This window comes from Triticum aestivum, chromosome 7D, assembly GCF_018294505.1.
Source record: "Triticum aestivum cultivar Chinese Spring chromosome 7D, IWGSC CS RefSeq v2.1, whole genome shotgun sequence".
Classification (NCBI taxonomy): Eukaryota; Viridiplantae; Streptophyta; class Magnoliopsida; order Poales; family Poaceae; genus Triticum; species Triticum aestivum.
Window position 1 is genome coordinate 66,612,698 of NC_057814.1, and position 16,759 is coordinate 66,629,456.

At 47.9% G+C, this 16,759-nt stretch overlaps 2 protein-coding genes across 3 annotated transcripts; both read left to right on the forward strand.

The window, feature by feature from the left end:
* The first annotated feature begins 4,145 nt into the window (after nucleotides 1–4,145).
* LOC123167895 (protein SEEDLING PLASTID DEVELOPMENT 1) lies at nucleotides 4,146–10,659 on the forward strand. 2 transcript variants are annotated; one of them, XM_044585760.1, is made up of 10 exons: nucleotides 4,146–4,621; nucleotides 4,704–4,918; nucleotides 5,085–5,235; nucleotides 5,460–5,651; nucleotides 5,940–6,102; nucleotides 6,232–6,470; nucleotides 9,190–9,366; nucleotides 9,454–9,576; nucleotides 9,650–9,980; nucleotides 10,101–10,659. In XM_044585760.1, exons 1-9 carry the CDS (start codon nucleotides 4,217–4,219, stop codon nucleotides 9,950–9,952), a joined length of 1,968 nt encoding a protein of 655 aa, XP_044441695.1. In that variant the 5' UTR covers nucleotides 4,146–4,216; the 3' UTR covers nucleotides 9,953–9,980; nucleotides 10,101–10,659. The 2 variants fall into 2 exon arrangements, with proteins under 2 accessions (XP_044441695.1, XP_044441694.1); XM_044585759.1 differs by having other exon boundaries at nucleotides 9,650–10,113.
* Nucleotides 10,660–12,452: 1,793 nt separating this feature from the next.
* LOC123164663 (uncharacterized) lies at nucleotides 12,453–12,834 on the forward strand. The gene has a single exon (XM_044582208.1). It carries the CDS (start codon nucleotides 12,518–12,520, stop codon nucleotides 12,809–12,811), a length of 294 nt encoding a protein of 97 aa, XP_044438143.1. The 5' UTR covers nucleotides 12,453–12,517; the 3' UTR covers nucleotides 12,812–12,834.
* The last annotated feature ends 3,925 nt before the right edge of the window (nucleotides 12,835–16,759 follow it).

Consider the following 16,759-nt stretch of genomic DNA (forward strand, 5'->3'; position numbering starts at 1 on the left):
ATAAACACATACAACTCATACCAATCTAGATCATCAATCAACGCAAAGACGAAGGATATCTACTCAAAACATCATAGGATGGCAACACATCATTGGATCATAATATGTGGCATAAAGAACCATGTTCAAGTAGGGATTACAGCGGGGTGCGGGAGAGTGGACCACGTAGAAGATATGAGGATGGCGATGATGATGGTGATGTTCATGAAGACGATCACCGCGGTGATGATTCCCTCCCGATGGCACTCCGGCGTCACTGAGAGATAGGAGGAGAGGTTCTCCCCCTTGTGCTTCCTCCTCCATGGCCTCCCCCCTAGATGGGGAGAGGTTCTCCCTCTGGATCTTGGCCTTCATGGCGATGATGGCCCCTCCGGGATCCTCCTCCATGGCCTCCGGTGATGATGGCCCCCTCCGGCAAGGTGCCAGAGAGGGCCTAGATTGATTTCTCATGGCTATAGAGGCTTGCGGTGGCGGAACTTCCGATCTAGGTTAATTTCTGGAGGTTTGGGTATTTATAGGAGAGGTTGGCGTCGAGAACAAGTCAGTGGGCCCCACGGGTAGTCCACGAGGCACAGGGGCGCGCCCAGGAGGGTGGGCGCGCCCCCACCCTCGTGGGGCCCACGAGACTCCCCTCTGGTAGATTTTTGTTCCAGTATTTTTTATATTTTCCAGAAAAATTCTCCGTTGATTTTCAGCGCATTCCGAGAACTTTTATTTCTGCACAAAAACAACACCACGGTAGTTCTGCTGAAAACAGCGTCAGTTGCGGTTAGTTCTAATCAAATCATACCAAGATCATATAAAACAATAGTAAACATGGCATGAATACTTCATAAATTATCGATACGTTGGAGACTTATCAACATCATCTCTTTCCCATGGTGATTTGGATTTCGATCCGAGGTCGGATCTTTCCCAAGGGGGAGGGGATGATGTGGAGCATCCTATGGACATCACCATGTCAAGAGTCCATTTGGCAAGTGACACGTGCGACATCTACTTCATACATACAAAGGTGAATCATCTCCTTTACACATGTCCACTTGTACCTCTCGAGGATGGTATACTACTTGACCCCTCTCTCGTGTGCCTACATAGGTGTGAGCGGAGCTACACATTTATCGAGGAGGAGTCCAAGAAGAAGATAACATCTACGCCATCCAAGAAGGAAGCCTGGAATCGAAGAAGGAAGCGCCAAGAAGAAGGCAGCAGCTCCCAGGCGACCCCGTGCGCACGGGCGTGTACCGTGCCCACGGGACCCCCGTGTCCACGGGCCTCACGGACCCCATGCGCATGGGCTCATGCGTCAGGTCTCTAGATACCCCGTGCGCACGGGCTCCACTTACCCCGTGCACATGGGGCCCCTGAGTGTTGTTGCGGGCTTTGCCCATGTAATCCCCATTTCGCCCCCGCTTACCCCTTCATCCCTTGGACCTATATATACTCCTCTTCCTCCTCCAATTAGACTCAGCTAAGAATTGATCTAAACATTAGAGCTTAGCTCATGTATCTCCCCTTGTGGGATTCCTCTTGAGAGAGAGACACTCCATTGGAGTTCAAGACCTCCATTGGAGAAGATCCATAGTGGATAAAGCCCCCATCTAGGGAAGGATCTATCTAGATCATCAAGCCCTCATCTCCTCCATAGGATTTGGGATGAACTCTACCATGTATCTTGTTTCCCTTTGATTGTTCATGTACCTTGTGGATCTTGTGTGGATTTGAGTCTAGTGGATGTGTGATTGGATTTGTTCTTGAGTGTTCCGCTTGTGATTTCCCCCTTGTGTTCTTCTTGTTCTTGGGGATTTCCCCTCCAATTCGTGAAAGATCTCCACTTAGGGTTCCACCCTACAATATAGGGGTTTGGGGGGACGTGCGGTGCAACCTTTCTTCGAATTCCCCGCCGGCTGTCGGCGGATGGTGTAGCGACGGGTGCTCCGGTGGCGGCGGCGGTTGTGTGGGGAACGACTCGGGTACGGGCTGTTACAATTGAGGCGAGAGAGAGAGAGAGAGAGAGAGAGAGAGAGAGAGAGGAGACGTCCACCTGCCTAGGGCCCACCTTTAGTAAGTTCCCTTCACCCCACCTATCAGGATATCAAGCGGTCCCATTAGTCAGGAGGAGACCCCAAAAGAACTAGTTGGGAGGTAACGGTCAAAGGCTTTGACCGGACGACAGTGCAATGTTCGGGCTTTTGTGAGCAGGTGGTGAAGGTGGGAGGGCAAAAGTGAGCAAAGTTAGTTGGCTTGGGCAAAACTGATGAGGACTAAGCAATGAGGGGTACAAAAATAGAAATCCCTAAAATAAATGGGCTAAAGCCTAATAATTTCAACGGACGGTTCAAAAAATTCGGAAGAGAACCACCTAGGAGATCCTTGTACTGTTTTGTCAAATGCCTCACATACTAAGAGATCAAGCCCAAAACTTGTTTCAAGGATATCCAAGTACACCTATTAAACACAATATAATCCCTAAAGTTCGAAAGACCCCATAGAACAACATAAGTGATGATTACATTCAAGTGCAAGATTATTTTTGTTATGTGACCAAAACCAGCTACAAATTCAAAGGTATGCATAGAAATTCCAAACACTCAGATTTTAGAGATTAGGGGTTCAAGATTCAATTAACATTGTCTCCATGACTTTAAGGATTAAAATCAAAAAATAAAACGCATAACCCTTTCATCCTCCAAAAGAAAACACTCCTAGGCGATTAGGTTCCCTCCTCCTCCTATTGAAGCCGTCACCGGCCTGCCCTGCCGCCTTTGATGGCCTTTGGGCCATGGAGGTGCGGAGGACCTCGACAACCCGTTGGCAGAAGGGACCCCGCTCTCGTTCTTGTTAGATTCATCGTCTTTGTCGGGGCTATGCGGTGTCTGTGAGGCCCCCTCAGTAGGAATAATGTCTCCCACATTCGATCCCCGTCCAGATGGTGCTTCTATTATCGCCGGAGGGCATGCAGAGGTGTGCCTTCATTGGATCTTCTGGGATTCGGTCGGTGCTGGCCTTCTATGGATCTGTTTGGCAGTCTTTGTCCGTCTGCATGCTTGTGTTTATAGGTTTGACCCTTGTGATCTATGACTCTCTTCATCGATGATGGTTGTTGCTTTGGTGCACTGGTCGTGTTGGGCCCTAGCAAGACGACTTCTTGAGTGTCTAATACAACAAAGTTTGCTCGACTCCGATTAGGGTGGCGTGATGATGGAGACAAGCCTTCGGCTCGCTCCAGTCCATGGACCCGGTTGTGTTTTTTTGTTACTTTTGATGTTCTTTGTACTGCCATAATTGATTATGAGTAGATTAGAAGTTTGTCCCAAAAAAAACGAAAATTGAAATGTGATATCGTGCTCATATGCTTCCCCATGAGCAATAAAATTTAAATAAATAGTAATAAAATATTTTAAGATAGTTTTTTCAAGGACATGTTCGTGTGTTCTTAGTGTTTGCAAAATAGTAAAGAAAAGGCATGTGTGGTGATCTCTAAAAAAAAGCTCCCTTCAATACATATTACTTGTCGTTGGTTTAGTATAAAGCTGAGTTGTACTAAACCAACGATAAATAATATAGATTAGAGGGAGTAAAATTGGGCGATCAAAGGAAGGAGCCCTCTCTTTGTTTACCACACACGTGTTTTTTAACACAGTACATACGTAAGCGCTCATATACATGCACATACACTCATCTATGAACGCACACACGCACACCCTATCCCTATGAGCACCTTTGAAAGACTGAGCGGGCATATTATTTTGAAATTTATGAAGTCACTGTAGGCACCTCGTCGTCGACGGGAACGGCTCCTCTCACTCAATGCGCATCACCGAAAATCCTGAAATAAATTCAGGAATAAATGCGAGCACCAGGACTTAAACTCTGGTGGGCTGGGATGTCACCGTCTCTCTAACCATCCAACCACATGTTGCTTCGCCACACGTGTTTTCTTGAAGGTAGAAGAGATGTTCATATTCATTGTCGAAAACAAGCTTTACGTTCCCCTCAAAAAAGAAAAGAGAACGATTTACCAGAAAATATATGCCAACGAATACTCACGTTTATGCCATGGGATCTTGACCGTCCAATCGCAAATCCAACCGCCCATGCCTCGGGTCGCCCAATGAATGAAGCGCGGCAGCTGGTCACACCGAGCCAGAGCCACCCCTGCGCCCACCCATCCGCAACTCTTTCCCTCCACCCGCTCGCGCTCACGGCCGCCGCGATGCCGCCACCGCCACCGCCGCCGGTCCACCTCCGCCTCCGGGTCTCCATCACCCCGCCCCACCCTCTCCCTCTCCCCTACTCCCGCCGCTTCTCCTCCGCCACTTCTGGCCCAGCCACCGCTCGCCACCTCTCCCTCCGCTGCGGCAGCCGGCGCCGCGTTCCCGTGTGCGCCGCGCGGAGCGAGGCCGCGGGGGCGGAGGGGTTCGACGAGGAGCTCGGGAGGCTCCTGGAGCTGCTCCCCGGGGAGCTGCGGCGGCGGGTGGAGGACCACCCGGAGCTCCCCGCGCTGGTGGAGGTGGTCATGGACCTCGGCCGCCCCCCGCTCGCGCGCTTCCCCTCCGGCGACTTCCTCCTCTCCCACCGCCCCATCTCCTTCGACGACCTCCGCCAGGCCACTGCCAAGGTCAGGCTCATTCTGAACACTACGATACGCTGCTACTCTGCATTATGAAACGAGTCCAATTTAGCTTATCTGCCTTTGGTAGGTTGGGGACTTTGGAGGGGACAATCGCGCCGGGATTAGCCGCACGCTGCACCGGATCAGCGCGATCAGGAACAGGCAGGGAGATATTGTAGGACTGACCTGCCGCGTCGGGAGGGCTGTGCCCGGAAGTGCTAATCTGCTTCAGGATTTGGTGAAGGATGGTGGGTCGTTGCTGCTCATCGGTCCACCAGGGGTGGGGAAGACAACTGTCATAAGGTATGCTTGGATGATTAAGAAACCTCCGGCAGTGATTTCACTACATTGTATAGTGTACTGGTGAATAGTGATAGATACTTACACCACACGTGTGACAACTGTAACTAGAAGAGTTTCCATGCCAGTATGTACCAATTTTAGCATCAGATTATGCCTCGTCTTGCAGAGAAATTGCACGAATGCTAGCAGATGATTACGACAAGCGGGTGATGATTGTTGATACATCCAATGAGATAGGTGGAGATGGTGATATTCCTCACCCAGGAATAGGCAATGCCCGTAGGTTGCAAGTGCCCAACCAAGAAATGCAGCATAAGGTTTGTTCTCTTAAGTTTGTTGCCTTGTGGAGTTTGCACAATGTATATGCTTGCATCGTACTGCTCACAAGCCTATTGCTCGGCGTTGACATGCGTACTTAAAACAGATGTTACTACTTGTTTGTCAAGTTTGTCGGATGATTTTATACAGTATTGAACATTTATGTTCCTTTTAGCACACCGCTTACCTTGTATGTTAATTCTGTTCCTTTAATGCCGATCAGGTTTTGATAGAAGCTGTGGAAAATCACATGCCTCAGGCAATCGTCATTGATGAAATTGGAACTAAGCTAGAGGCTATGGCTGCTAGCACCATTGCACAGCGGGGGATACAACTTGTTGCCTCTGCTCATGGTTTAACAATAGAGAACCTGACCATGAATCCTTCACTAGATATGCTTGTAGGAGGAATACAGGTAATGACATGCTGCACTTGATTCTATTGACTGCTATGAAACGATCGTATTTTCACACTGCAGCAAAGATGAACTGTATCATTTCAGTTGAAGTTATGAACAGTGATGCAGTTCATCTAAATAACCTTAGTCGACTTTATTTTTTAGAGACAGTATGATTTTCTGTTCATGTAGCTTTAGAACATACTCCAAAATCAGTATCGCGAGATGGTGTTAGAGATCCAAATATTACTTGTTTTCTGTTTCACCATGGTTTCTAATTGATCTCTGCTCCATTGTTTCTCTAAGAGCGTCACCCTTGGCGATGAAGAAGCAAGCAGGAGAAGGGTCCAAAAAACGGTCCTAGAGCGCAAGGGCCCATCAACATTCGCATATGCTGTAGAGATCGTGTCGAAAACAGAGTTACGTGTCCATCGTAGTCTGGAAGCTACAGTAGATGCTCTGCTTGCAGGTTCTCTCTGATTGTGCCAATAATCAACTACATTATCACGTTACATTTGATGCTATGATTTTCCCATGGAGTCATAGTATACATGAATCTGTGATGCCATTATCATTAGATTTTGTTTTGGTGGTGCAGGTAGAATGCCTAATGTTGAAATTCGTAAGTTGGGTTCAACCGGCCCGGTGCAGCAGGAAGTTTCTGTGCAGAAGGATCAATTTCGTCGTGGTCCTTATGAAATTGCGTCTCAATTTGAAGTTGCTTCCTTAAGTAATGCAAGAACAAGCCTGGACTCTGCATTTAATATTGATTCTGCCAACGGACATATAGAGAACTCTAATGTGTCTGAGGCAGGCTTCAATCTCTATGCATATGGGGTACGATTTCTTCACTAGACCATTTCCTTGATGTTCATTTTTTTTTACAGTGATCTTCAGTAGTTCGTTTACATGTTTAAGGTTTTACTTGAGGGTGTTGTTGTTAACACGATGCTTGTTTGGTATGTACGTTGATTCCATTTTGCTGTATAATATCAAACTTTTGGGGCTCTTTATGGAAGTATGCTGATCCTTACAGAAACAACAACAACAGTCAACAAAGCCTTTAGTCTCAAACAAGTTGGGGATAGGTAGAGCTGAAACCCATAAGATCTCGAAACCAATTCATGGTTCTGCCACGTGGATAGCTAACTTCCATGCCCCTGTCCATGGCTAGTTCTTTGGTGATATTCTAGTCCTTCAGATCTCTCCTTACGGACTCCTCCCATGTCAGATCTCTCCTTCAGATCTCTTAACATTATCAACACACTTTAACCATCCTCTATGCACTGGAGCTTCTGAAGGGCTACGTTGTATATGCCCAAACCATCTTAGACGGTGTTTAACAAGCTTCTCTTCAATCGGTGCTACCCCAACTCTATCATGTGTATCACCATTCCGGACCCGATCCTTTCTTGTGTGGCCACACATCCATCTCAACATGGGCATCTTCGCTACACCTAAATGTTGAACATGTTGCCTTTTAGTCCGCCAACACTCAGCGCCATGCAACATTGTGGGTCGAATCAGTGGCGGAGCCAAAAACCCAATATAGAGGGGGCCAAACATGTTATATAATGTTAGAGGGGGCCAAATCATCTAAATCTTGCTAATTATGTTTGAAAAATGGAGGATTAAGAGCACATATAGCTGTATTTGTGAGAGCATAGGGGGGGGGGGGGGGGGGGGCAAGGCCCCTGCCAGCACCCCCCTGCCTCCTCCACTGGGTCGAATCGCTGTCCTATAGAACCTGCCTTTTAGCTTTTGTGGCACTCTCTTGTCACAGAGAATGCCAGAAGCTTGGTGCCACTTCATTCATCCGGCTTTGATTCGATGCCTCACATCATCATCAATATCAACATCCTTCTGCAGCATAGACCCCAAATATCGAAATGTGTCATTGTGAGGTACCACCTTCCCATCAAGGCCAACCTCCTCCTCGTGCCTACTAGTACTGAAACCGCACCTCATGTACTCAGTTTTACTTCTACTAAGCCTGAAATCTTTTGATTCCAAAGTTTGTCTCCATAGTTCTAACTTTCTATTAATCATCGACTAGCACCACATCATCCCCAAAGAGCATACACCATGGGATATCTCCTTGTATATCCCTTGTGAGTTCATCCGTCACCAAAGCAAAAAGGTAAGGGCTCAAAGTTCACCCTTGGTGCAGTCCTATTTTAATCGAAAAGTCATCAGTGTAGCCATCACTTTTTCGAACACTTGTCACAACATTATCGTACATGTCCTTGATGAGGGTAATGTACTTTGCTTGGATTTTCCGTTTCTCCAAGGCTCACCGCATGGCATTCCGTGGTATCTTATCATAGGCCTTGTCCAAGTCAATGAAGACCATACGCAGGTCCTTCTTTTGCTCCTTGTATCACTCCATAAAGTTGTCGTACCAAGAAAATGGCTTCCATGATCGACCTCCTAGGCATGAAACCAGACTGTTTTTTGCTCACGCTTATCGTTCTTCTTAAGCGGTGCTCAATGACTCTCCCATAGCTTCATCGTATGGCTCATCAACTTAATTCCACGGTAACTAGTACAACTTTGAACATCCCCCTTATTCTTGAAGATTGGTACTAATATACTCTGCCTCCATTCTTCTGGCATCTTGTTAGCCCGAAAAATGAGGTTGAAAAGCTTAGTTAGCCATACTATCACTGTCTCGGAGGCCTCTCCACACCTCAATGGTGATACAATCAGGGTCCATCACCTTGCCTGCTTTCATCGTTCTTAAAGCCTCCCTGACCTCAGACTCTTGGATTCAGCGAACAAACGCCTGCTGGTATCATCAAAGGAGTCGTCCATCTCAATGGTAGAGCTCTCATTCTCTCCATCGAATAACTTCTCGAAGTACTCCCGCCATCTATGCTGGTCGTTCACTAGGAGCTGATCTGCTCTGTCCTTGATGCATTTGACTTGGCTGACATCCCTTGTCTTCCTCTCTATGATCTTGGCCATCTTATAGATGCCCCTTTTGCCTTCCTTTGTGTCTAAGTGCTGGTAGAGGTCCTCATACGCCCGACCCCTTGTTTCACTCATAGCTTGCTTTGCGGCCTTCTTTGTCACCTTGTACTTCTCCATGTTGTCTGCACTCCTATCCAGGTGTAGGCGTCTAAAACAAGACAGTGGTGAATTTGCGGCCTTCTTTCCGACCTTGATAGTCCGACTGTGGTTTGTTGGGAAATGGTCTTGCATGCTGCTAGTGTGTGTCCTTAATAGGAAAAAAACATTGATACCCTACTTTCGTTTGTTGGAAAGTGCTCCTGCATGCTGCTAGTGTGTGTGAGGGGGGGGGGGGGTGAGAGGCTAATGTTGCCCTTTTTTTATTGTTCCTGTGACTGCAACAAGACAATAGTTAATTTGGGGTAAATGGTCCTAGTTTGGAATGTTGTTTACAACTTATGTAACTTGCCTTCCTTTGACTGCAACAAGAGTACAAGACTGGTAAATAATTGATAATTTTTGTTAGCTGTCAATTACCTGTTTATACATTATTTTGTAGAATTTTCAGTACTTAGTTTGAAACTTATTGGATAGGGTGTTCTAGATATCCGAGGAAATTGCCTTGCAAGCGATTAAACAACTGGAGCTGGAGGACATGATTACTTTGACTTATAATATCAGTGAAGCTGATGCAGTGATTGCTTTGCAATCGAAGCTCAAGAAGAATTCTCAGATTCAGGCTGTGTTGAAATCTGAAGATATACCGGTTTTCTTCGCTAAGGTACGCACTTGCGCACTTCATTTTCAATGCAGTGTTGTTTTTTTGAAGTGGCAGAATGATTCTATGGTGACTCACTTTCCTTCATAGACAAACTCCCTGGTGCAAATTACCCGGGCACTTCGCGTCCTTGTCGATGATCACGTGGATGGGTTGATCGATGTTGAAGACAATGAGGAAGTAAGATCATCAGTGGAAACCGATGCTTTGGAGGTACCATCATCACAGTTAACTTGTCCTGGATACATCATTCTTGAACATAACAAAACTGTTTCTTTGATTACAGGAAGCAAGATTGGCAGTCGAGCAAGTAGTGATCCCGAAAGGGGAGAGCGTGCAGCTCCTGCCCAGACCGTCAACCATCATCTCCTCCCAAGTGAACCTCGTCGAAACTTTCAACCTCAAGTGGGAAGTCACAGGCAAGGAGCCGAACGCTTGCCTGAGAATCCTCCCGCAATTTGCGGACAGGGAAGAAGGTACCACCTCGGAGCAAGGTGCGTCACCCGGGCTCAAAGATTCAGATAGCAGCTCCGATGGCATGGACTATACGCAGAGTGGTGTCACCAGGCTACCTTTCCTCCCGGAGTAGCATCTTGTTGAACTCCTTGGCTGTCTCTGTACGTGGTTGTATATTCCATTCCTTCCTTTTTGCAGCCATTCGTCGTTGTTGATACCCCGGTAATTCTCTCTCTCTCTCTCTCTCTCTCTCAACTGAAAGTAACTCTTTTTGATTACAGTGGCTGTTAGGCAGATAGATAGTGCTGCTTTCCAACTCACACCGAACATAACGGGATCGGATCCAACTCAGAACTGCACGACAACGTCCGGATCTTCTCGCATCTTTGCTAGTCGGTGACGTCGTCGTTGGCATGAATCTCGCCAGCTATCAGTGCCGACACGACGAGCAAACTCTGTATTTTATCTGGCTGAGTTGCAACTACGCCATGGGGGATCGTCCATCGTTGTACCCGTCGAATGTTGCGACCATCAGTCAATGTCATCCATGGCATCCTGCATGCCCACGTTTCCACACGGCACCATGCATGCATATCGAGAAGACTTGGAATGCCTGCCGCCTCACTATACTCTGCTGCCACTGCTGCCATTCTCCGGTGCGTCAGTATACTCACGAAAAGAGGAAAAGATCCTCAGCCTCTGCATTGAGGATGCCAATTAAAAAAATAGCGTGCTATGATAGAATCGTGTGGCCCTTAAAATATGATAATAGCGGGCTATATCGTGCTATAGCCTGCTATTAACGAGACATTGTACGCTGATTTATTTAACGAAACATTGCTTAGAATGAACGCTGTAGCACGCTATTGTTTTCACTGATTGGTGCATATATTATTAATTATTCATAATGCTGGACAAATCGGTCTACCATGAGAAAAGATAAAATAAAAATCAAAGCCATCCACATAGGACAGCATTGCCAAATCGTACCAACCAACCTACGACATCATGCATATTAGCATGCGAAGGACGCAACGTCTTCAAGAAGAAACCGATGCTCGTGCATGGGTGTTGGTTGGTCCATGCGTTTTCCCAAAGTAGATCTTCAAACCAACACCTTAACAAGATAACGACGTAGGGCGTCGAATCTGCCTAACCATGTCAGAAGGAAAGATCATGAGTTTTCACAAGTCTGTCTGATGCCATAGTCATTCTCTGTTGTGTCGTGATATGTATCTGCATCCTGCAGTTCTGGCAGTTCTGCACATCTTCCTTTGTGCCCCCACACCATTCCCATTTTCTTCTCCGGCGGAGAAGATCAATAATGCCGCGGCCGGTGGCCTGGCGCTGTACCTACCTGTACCTTCCATGCGTTGTTAATCAGAAGAGCGTGCCCATATATGGCTCCCCACTGGTTGCCGCATCCGGCCTCTCTGCCTCCCCGAGAGTCGCATGGCCTGTGGGCGGAAAGCTTCCAATGGCCGGCCACCTTCGTGCATGCACGCACGCACGCCCATGGCCGCCAGAGTGCATTCCGTGGAGGGGGTCTCTTGACCGTAGTTTATAACCTGCATGGCCGCCATTAGAGCCGTACCTAGAAGCCTACACCACCCTCCCTCGCGCCCATTGCTCCGTCCAGCTTATATATATACAGTTAGCCGGCCGGTGGAAAGTGACACGGAGCGCCTTATAGGCGATGGAATCATGCATGGCCGGGTCGAGCTTGCCGAGGGCATATATTTGCATGCACTGTGCTGCACTCATGCACGGGTGGCCAACGAGCTGCCGGTACGCATAGTATAGACGTACTAGGGTGGTTACTCTCCTTTAGGACTAGCCCCTAGACGTACTTCCTTTAGCAATGTGGAACTCTTAAAGAGACGGTGCTCCTCCTGCCTAGCTCGATGACTCGACCGATCTCGGCTCCAATTTGGTAAGGCCGGTGGAGTTATAAATGGGTGCATACGCGGACACAACCTCCATGCCTAGACAAGTACGTTAATGGTGCGTGCGTGGTGTGGAGTAGGGACAAAGTTCATGTGGTGACAAACGAGGAAATGCTACTCCACTTAAGAAGCGGTGAGAGATATGTATCCCGATCGATGAAAGATCACGGCGGCTGTTGATTCGCGCGGGGTGATCCGGATCAAAGATACCATGCCCACAGACTTAGCTGTCATGTCAACATGTCATACAACGGTTTTCAACTCATCATGCAAACAACGAATGGACCGATAACGATGGTTTGGTCCAACGAACAAATCAGTCATTTCAGCACCGATCTGGAGGGGCCAGCAGAGAAAGGTCTTTTTCTACGTCCAAACATGGCAATTTGTATTTGCAACATGGCATGGGTTTGGACCACCACCAGCACCGGCCGGCGCCGCACAGAGGCCGGCCATGAGCAGAAAGTTGGCCCGTTTTATTCGGTTATGTGGATATGAGGTCACCGCCCTCGTCGTTCGTTCGTTCGTCGCAGTCAGGGCGAGTGCGACACAGGCGACTTCCACCATCGCAATGCTTGGTTCGTTGTAACGGCAAACCGCTCGCTCGGGCGCGCGCCCCTATAAATCACCTCGGCGTCGCGCAGGTACGTACCCAACTCACCACCACCGCCAGTCTAGAGCGCACGAGGTAGCAACAGACTACAGAGCCTAGCATTCCACAGCGTACGAATCTACCTAGCTATACCGATCTCATGGCGTCCAGCTCGAGCGCGCCGAGGATGCCCGCCGCGGTGTGCGCCGTGCTCATCCTGCTGCTGCTGTCCGTCGCCGTCCCGTGCTGCGAGGCCGACCTCCTGCAGGTAATAGTGTCTGGCGGCCGGAGAATGCTGGCCGGTGGGAGCAATGCCGCCGCCTTGTCGCGGCAGGTGGAGACGACTGCCGCCAGTAGCACGTGGCGGGCAGCAGCTGGGAGGGCGACGGCGGCCATGCCGTACTCCGAGTCGAAGAGGTCCAGCCCCGGCGGCCCGGACCCTCAGCACCACTAATAATTAAGTAAACTCGCCTTGTAAAGTTGTCGGTTAAGGATGACGTACGCCGTAAGTTGGAATCTACAAGTCCCTCGACTTCTAGGGAATGTTAAGTTACTCAAAAATGAGTTTTGTAGTTCGTGCGTTTGCGGCATGCAAAAACAAATAAAGCGTAATATCATGCCATATATATATGGGTGACATCATACTGTTGACACCAGATTTTGGCATGGTCAAACACACAATTAAGATGGCCTCAAATGAAAAAGTCCTCAAAGCGAGAAAGTTCTGTATCGTCAAAAGAAGAAACTTTGATATTTGGCTATAGCCATCCGATCTCATCTCTAAGACCGAAGTTGTGTTTGAAGTACTGAGATTTTGTATTCAGAACACTATGCCGCTGATTACGCCCCCAAGACGGATTCGTATGGAACAATGATCTACACAAATTGTCTTCATCTGGTCGAACGATCGATTTTGATATAAAAATCATCCCAATCCGAGTTCCTATGCGAGAATTAGAGCTATCGGAATGCAGCCCTGTCAGGAGGCGAAATATAGCACGCTCCACCAGACGCCATGTCTGATGGGTAGCGCGAGTGATTCGGCCCGGAAGATGACCTCGAATAGAAAAACGTTCAACACGGAAGTTGTTCGTCTCGTCGAAACGGTCAAATTAGCTTTTGGGCTCATCTTCATTCGAGGTCTTGTGGCCTATGGGACCTAAAAACCGAACTGATGTTCCAGACTTACCTAAATCCGAGTTCGGTTAATTTTGGAAAGATTTGGACGAGATTTGGAGTCCTTTTCTTGTACGGGAAGTCCATCCGCCTCTTATATACCTAATGGGTGACGGCCGATTGAACAACACACAATCGAACAAATCAATCTACTTTTTACCCTAGTTTTACATCTCTTCTTTGTTCTTTCTCGTTCTTCGTTCGTTCTTCGTTGAAGGGCAGCGATTCTCGAGGCTCTAGGGGCGGGCGAACCGACCTAGGGCAGCCCATAGCCGCCGCACGTGCAGACGGGGTCCCTCCCGGGCGCGTGGGGTTTCGGGTGCTAAAAAGCGCCCGTCGGATTGCTTGCGTACCGCGCTTCCAGATGGGTCTCCTTCAACGTGAGCTGCGGTGCATCACCCTCGACATTGGAGGTACACGATGACGTGTTCGTGTGCGAACACATTTTTTGGCGACTCGCTGGGGATGAAAGATCAAGAATCATCATCAACCATGTCTAATCTCCCCAAGCCCTCAGAAGTTGACGCCGATAACATAATTAAGCCCCGTCTTGATGAACTATCCGAGGAACATCGACAAGCCTATGAAACGCGCAAGAAGCAACGTGAAGAGGCTTTTGAAGCACTAAAGAAGAAGCACGAGGTGGAGGATTTGGAGGCGTTTCTTGCAAGTTTCAAGAAGGACCGTCAAGGCAACATCACTCCGATTGGGAACGTCAATTTTCCTCCCCGCATCGACGAACAAGATGTAATCACTGTGAGTAAAGTTTTTTCTCCAGAGCAAGTGGATGTGATTGAAAGTCTTGTTAGAAAGGGTAATGTGATGACGTACAATTCTTTTGTGGCAAATACTAATGCTAAGAAAAATATACCTCCATCATCTAGTGGTACTGTTGGTGTATCTGAAAACACTAGTCCAACTTTACCTACTTCATCAGCACCTACTATACAACAACAATATAGTATGCCGTTGAATTTTTAACCTAGTCAAACCAACTAGCTTATGGCTGCACCTGCATATCCTAATCCTATTATGAGTGTGCCCAATTCGGCGTCAACGCCGAATCACTTTGTCACACCACCCATAGGCGCAAGCATGTTTGGTCTTTCGCTGAATTATTGTTCGGCGCCCAGCCCACAAGTTGCACCAATAGCTAGTACTCAGGTTGCTCCCATGTCATTGAAGGAAATATGCCCTAGAGGCAATAATAAAGTTGTTATTTATATTTCCTTATATCATGATAAATGTTTATTATTCATGCTAGAATTGTATTAACCGGAAACTTAGTACATGTGTGAATACATAGACAAACAAAGTGTCACTAGTATGCCTCTACTTGACTAGCTCGTTGAATCAAAGATGGTTAAGTTTCCTAGCCATAGACATGAGTTGTCATTTGATTAACGGAATCACATCATTAGAGAATGATGTGATTGACTTGACCCATTCCGTTAGCTTAGCACTTGATCGTTTAGTATGTTGCTATTGCTTTCTTCATGACTTATACATGTTCCTATGACTATGAGATTATGCAACTCCCGAATACCGGAGGAACACTTTGTGTGCTACCAAACGTCACAACGTAACTGAGTGATTATAAAGGTGCTCTACAGGTGTCTCCGATGGTACTTGTTGAGTTGGCATAGATCGAGATTAGGATTTGTCACTCCGATTGTCAGAGAGGTATCTCTGGGCCCTCTCGGTAATGCACATCACTATAAGCCTTGCAAGCAATGCAACTAATGAGTTAGTTGTGGGATGATGCATTAAGGAACGAGTAAAGAGACTTTCCGGTAACGAGATTAAGCTAGGTATTGAGATACCGACGATCGAATCTCGGGCAAGTAACATACCGATGACAAAGGGAACAACGTATGTTGTTATGCGGTTTGACCGATAAAGATCTTCGTAGAATATGTAGGAACCAATATGAGCATCCAGATTCCGCTATTGGTTATTGACCGGAGACATGTCTCGGTCATGTCTACATAGTTCTCGAACCCGTAGGGTCCGCACGCTTAACGTTCGGTGACGATCGGTATTATGAGTTTATGTGTTTTGATGTACCGAAGGTAGTTCGGAGTCCCGGATGAGATCGGGGACATGACGAGGAGTCTCGAAATGGTCGAGACGTAAAGATCGATATGTTGGACGACTATATTTGGACATCGGAAAGGTTCCGAGTGGTTCGGGTATTTATCGGAGTACCGGAGAGTTACGGGAATTTGCCCGGGAGTATATGGGCCTTATTGGGCTTTAGGGGAAAGAGAGAAGGGAGGCTGCGCCCCCCCAAGGCCTAGTCCTAATTGGACTAGGGGAAGGGGCGGCGTCCCCTCCTTCCTTTTCTTCTCTTTTCCCTTTCCTTCTCTCCTACTCCTACTACATGGAAGGGGGGGGGGGAATCCTACTCCCGGTGGGAGTAGGACTCCTCCAGGGCGCGCCATAGCTAGGCCGGCCCTCCCCCCTCCTCCACTCCTTTATATACGTGGCCAGGGGGCACCCATAGACACAACAATTGATCATTGATCTCTTAGTCGTGTGCGGTGCCCCCCTCCACCATAATCCACCTCGGTCATATCGTAGCGGTGCTTAGGCGAAGCCCTGCGTCGGTAACTTCATCAACATTGTCATCACGCCGTCGTGCTGACGAAACTCTCCCTTGAGCTCTACTGGATCGTGAGTTCGCGGGACGTCACCGAGCTGAACGTGTGCTGAACACGGAGGTGCCGTACGTTCGGTACTAAGGATCGGTCGATCGTGAAGACGTATGACTACAGCAACCGCGTTGTCATAACGCTTCCGCTTTCGGTCTACGAGGGTACGTGGACACACTCTCCCCTCTCGTTGCTATGCATCACCATGATCTTGCGTGTGCGTAGGATTTTTTTTTGAAATTACTACGTTCCCCAACAGTGGCATCTGAGCCAGGTTTATGCGTAGATGTTATATGCACGAGTAGAACACAAGTGAGTTGTGGGCGATACAAGTCATACTGCTTACCAGCATGTCATACTTTGGTTCGGCAGTATTATTGGATGAAGCGGCCCAGACCGACATTACGCGTACGCTTACGCGAGACTGGTTCTACCGACGTGCTTTGCACACAGGTGGCTGGCGGGTGTCAGTGTCTCCAACTTTAGTTGAACCGAGTGTGACTACGCCCGGTCCTTGTTGAAGGTTAAAACAACACTAACTTGACGAAATATCGTTTTGGTTTTGATGCGTA

Bases quoted from the DNA above. Each gene is read 5' to 3' on its own strand.
- LOC123167895 (XM_044585760.1), top strand. From the start codon at position 4,217: ATGCCGCCACCGCCACCGCCGCCGGTCCACCTCCGCCTCCGGGTCTCC. The intron at 4,919-5,084 runs GTATGCTTGGAT...CTCGTCTTGCAG, and splicing joins GGGAAGACAACTGTCATAAG to AGAAATTGCACGAATGCTAG. The intron at 9,577-9,649 runs GTACCATCATCA...CTTTGATTACAG, and splicing joins TGGAAACCGATGCTTTGGAG to GAAGCAAGATTGGCAGTCGA.
- LOC123164663 (XM_044582208.1), top strand. From the start codon at position 12,518: ATGGCGTCCAGCTCGAGCGCGCCGAGGATGCCCGCCGCGGTGTGCGCC.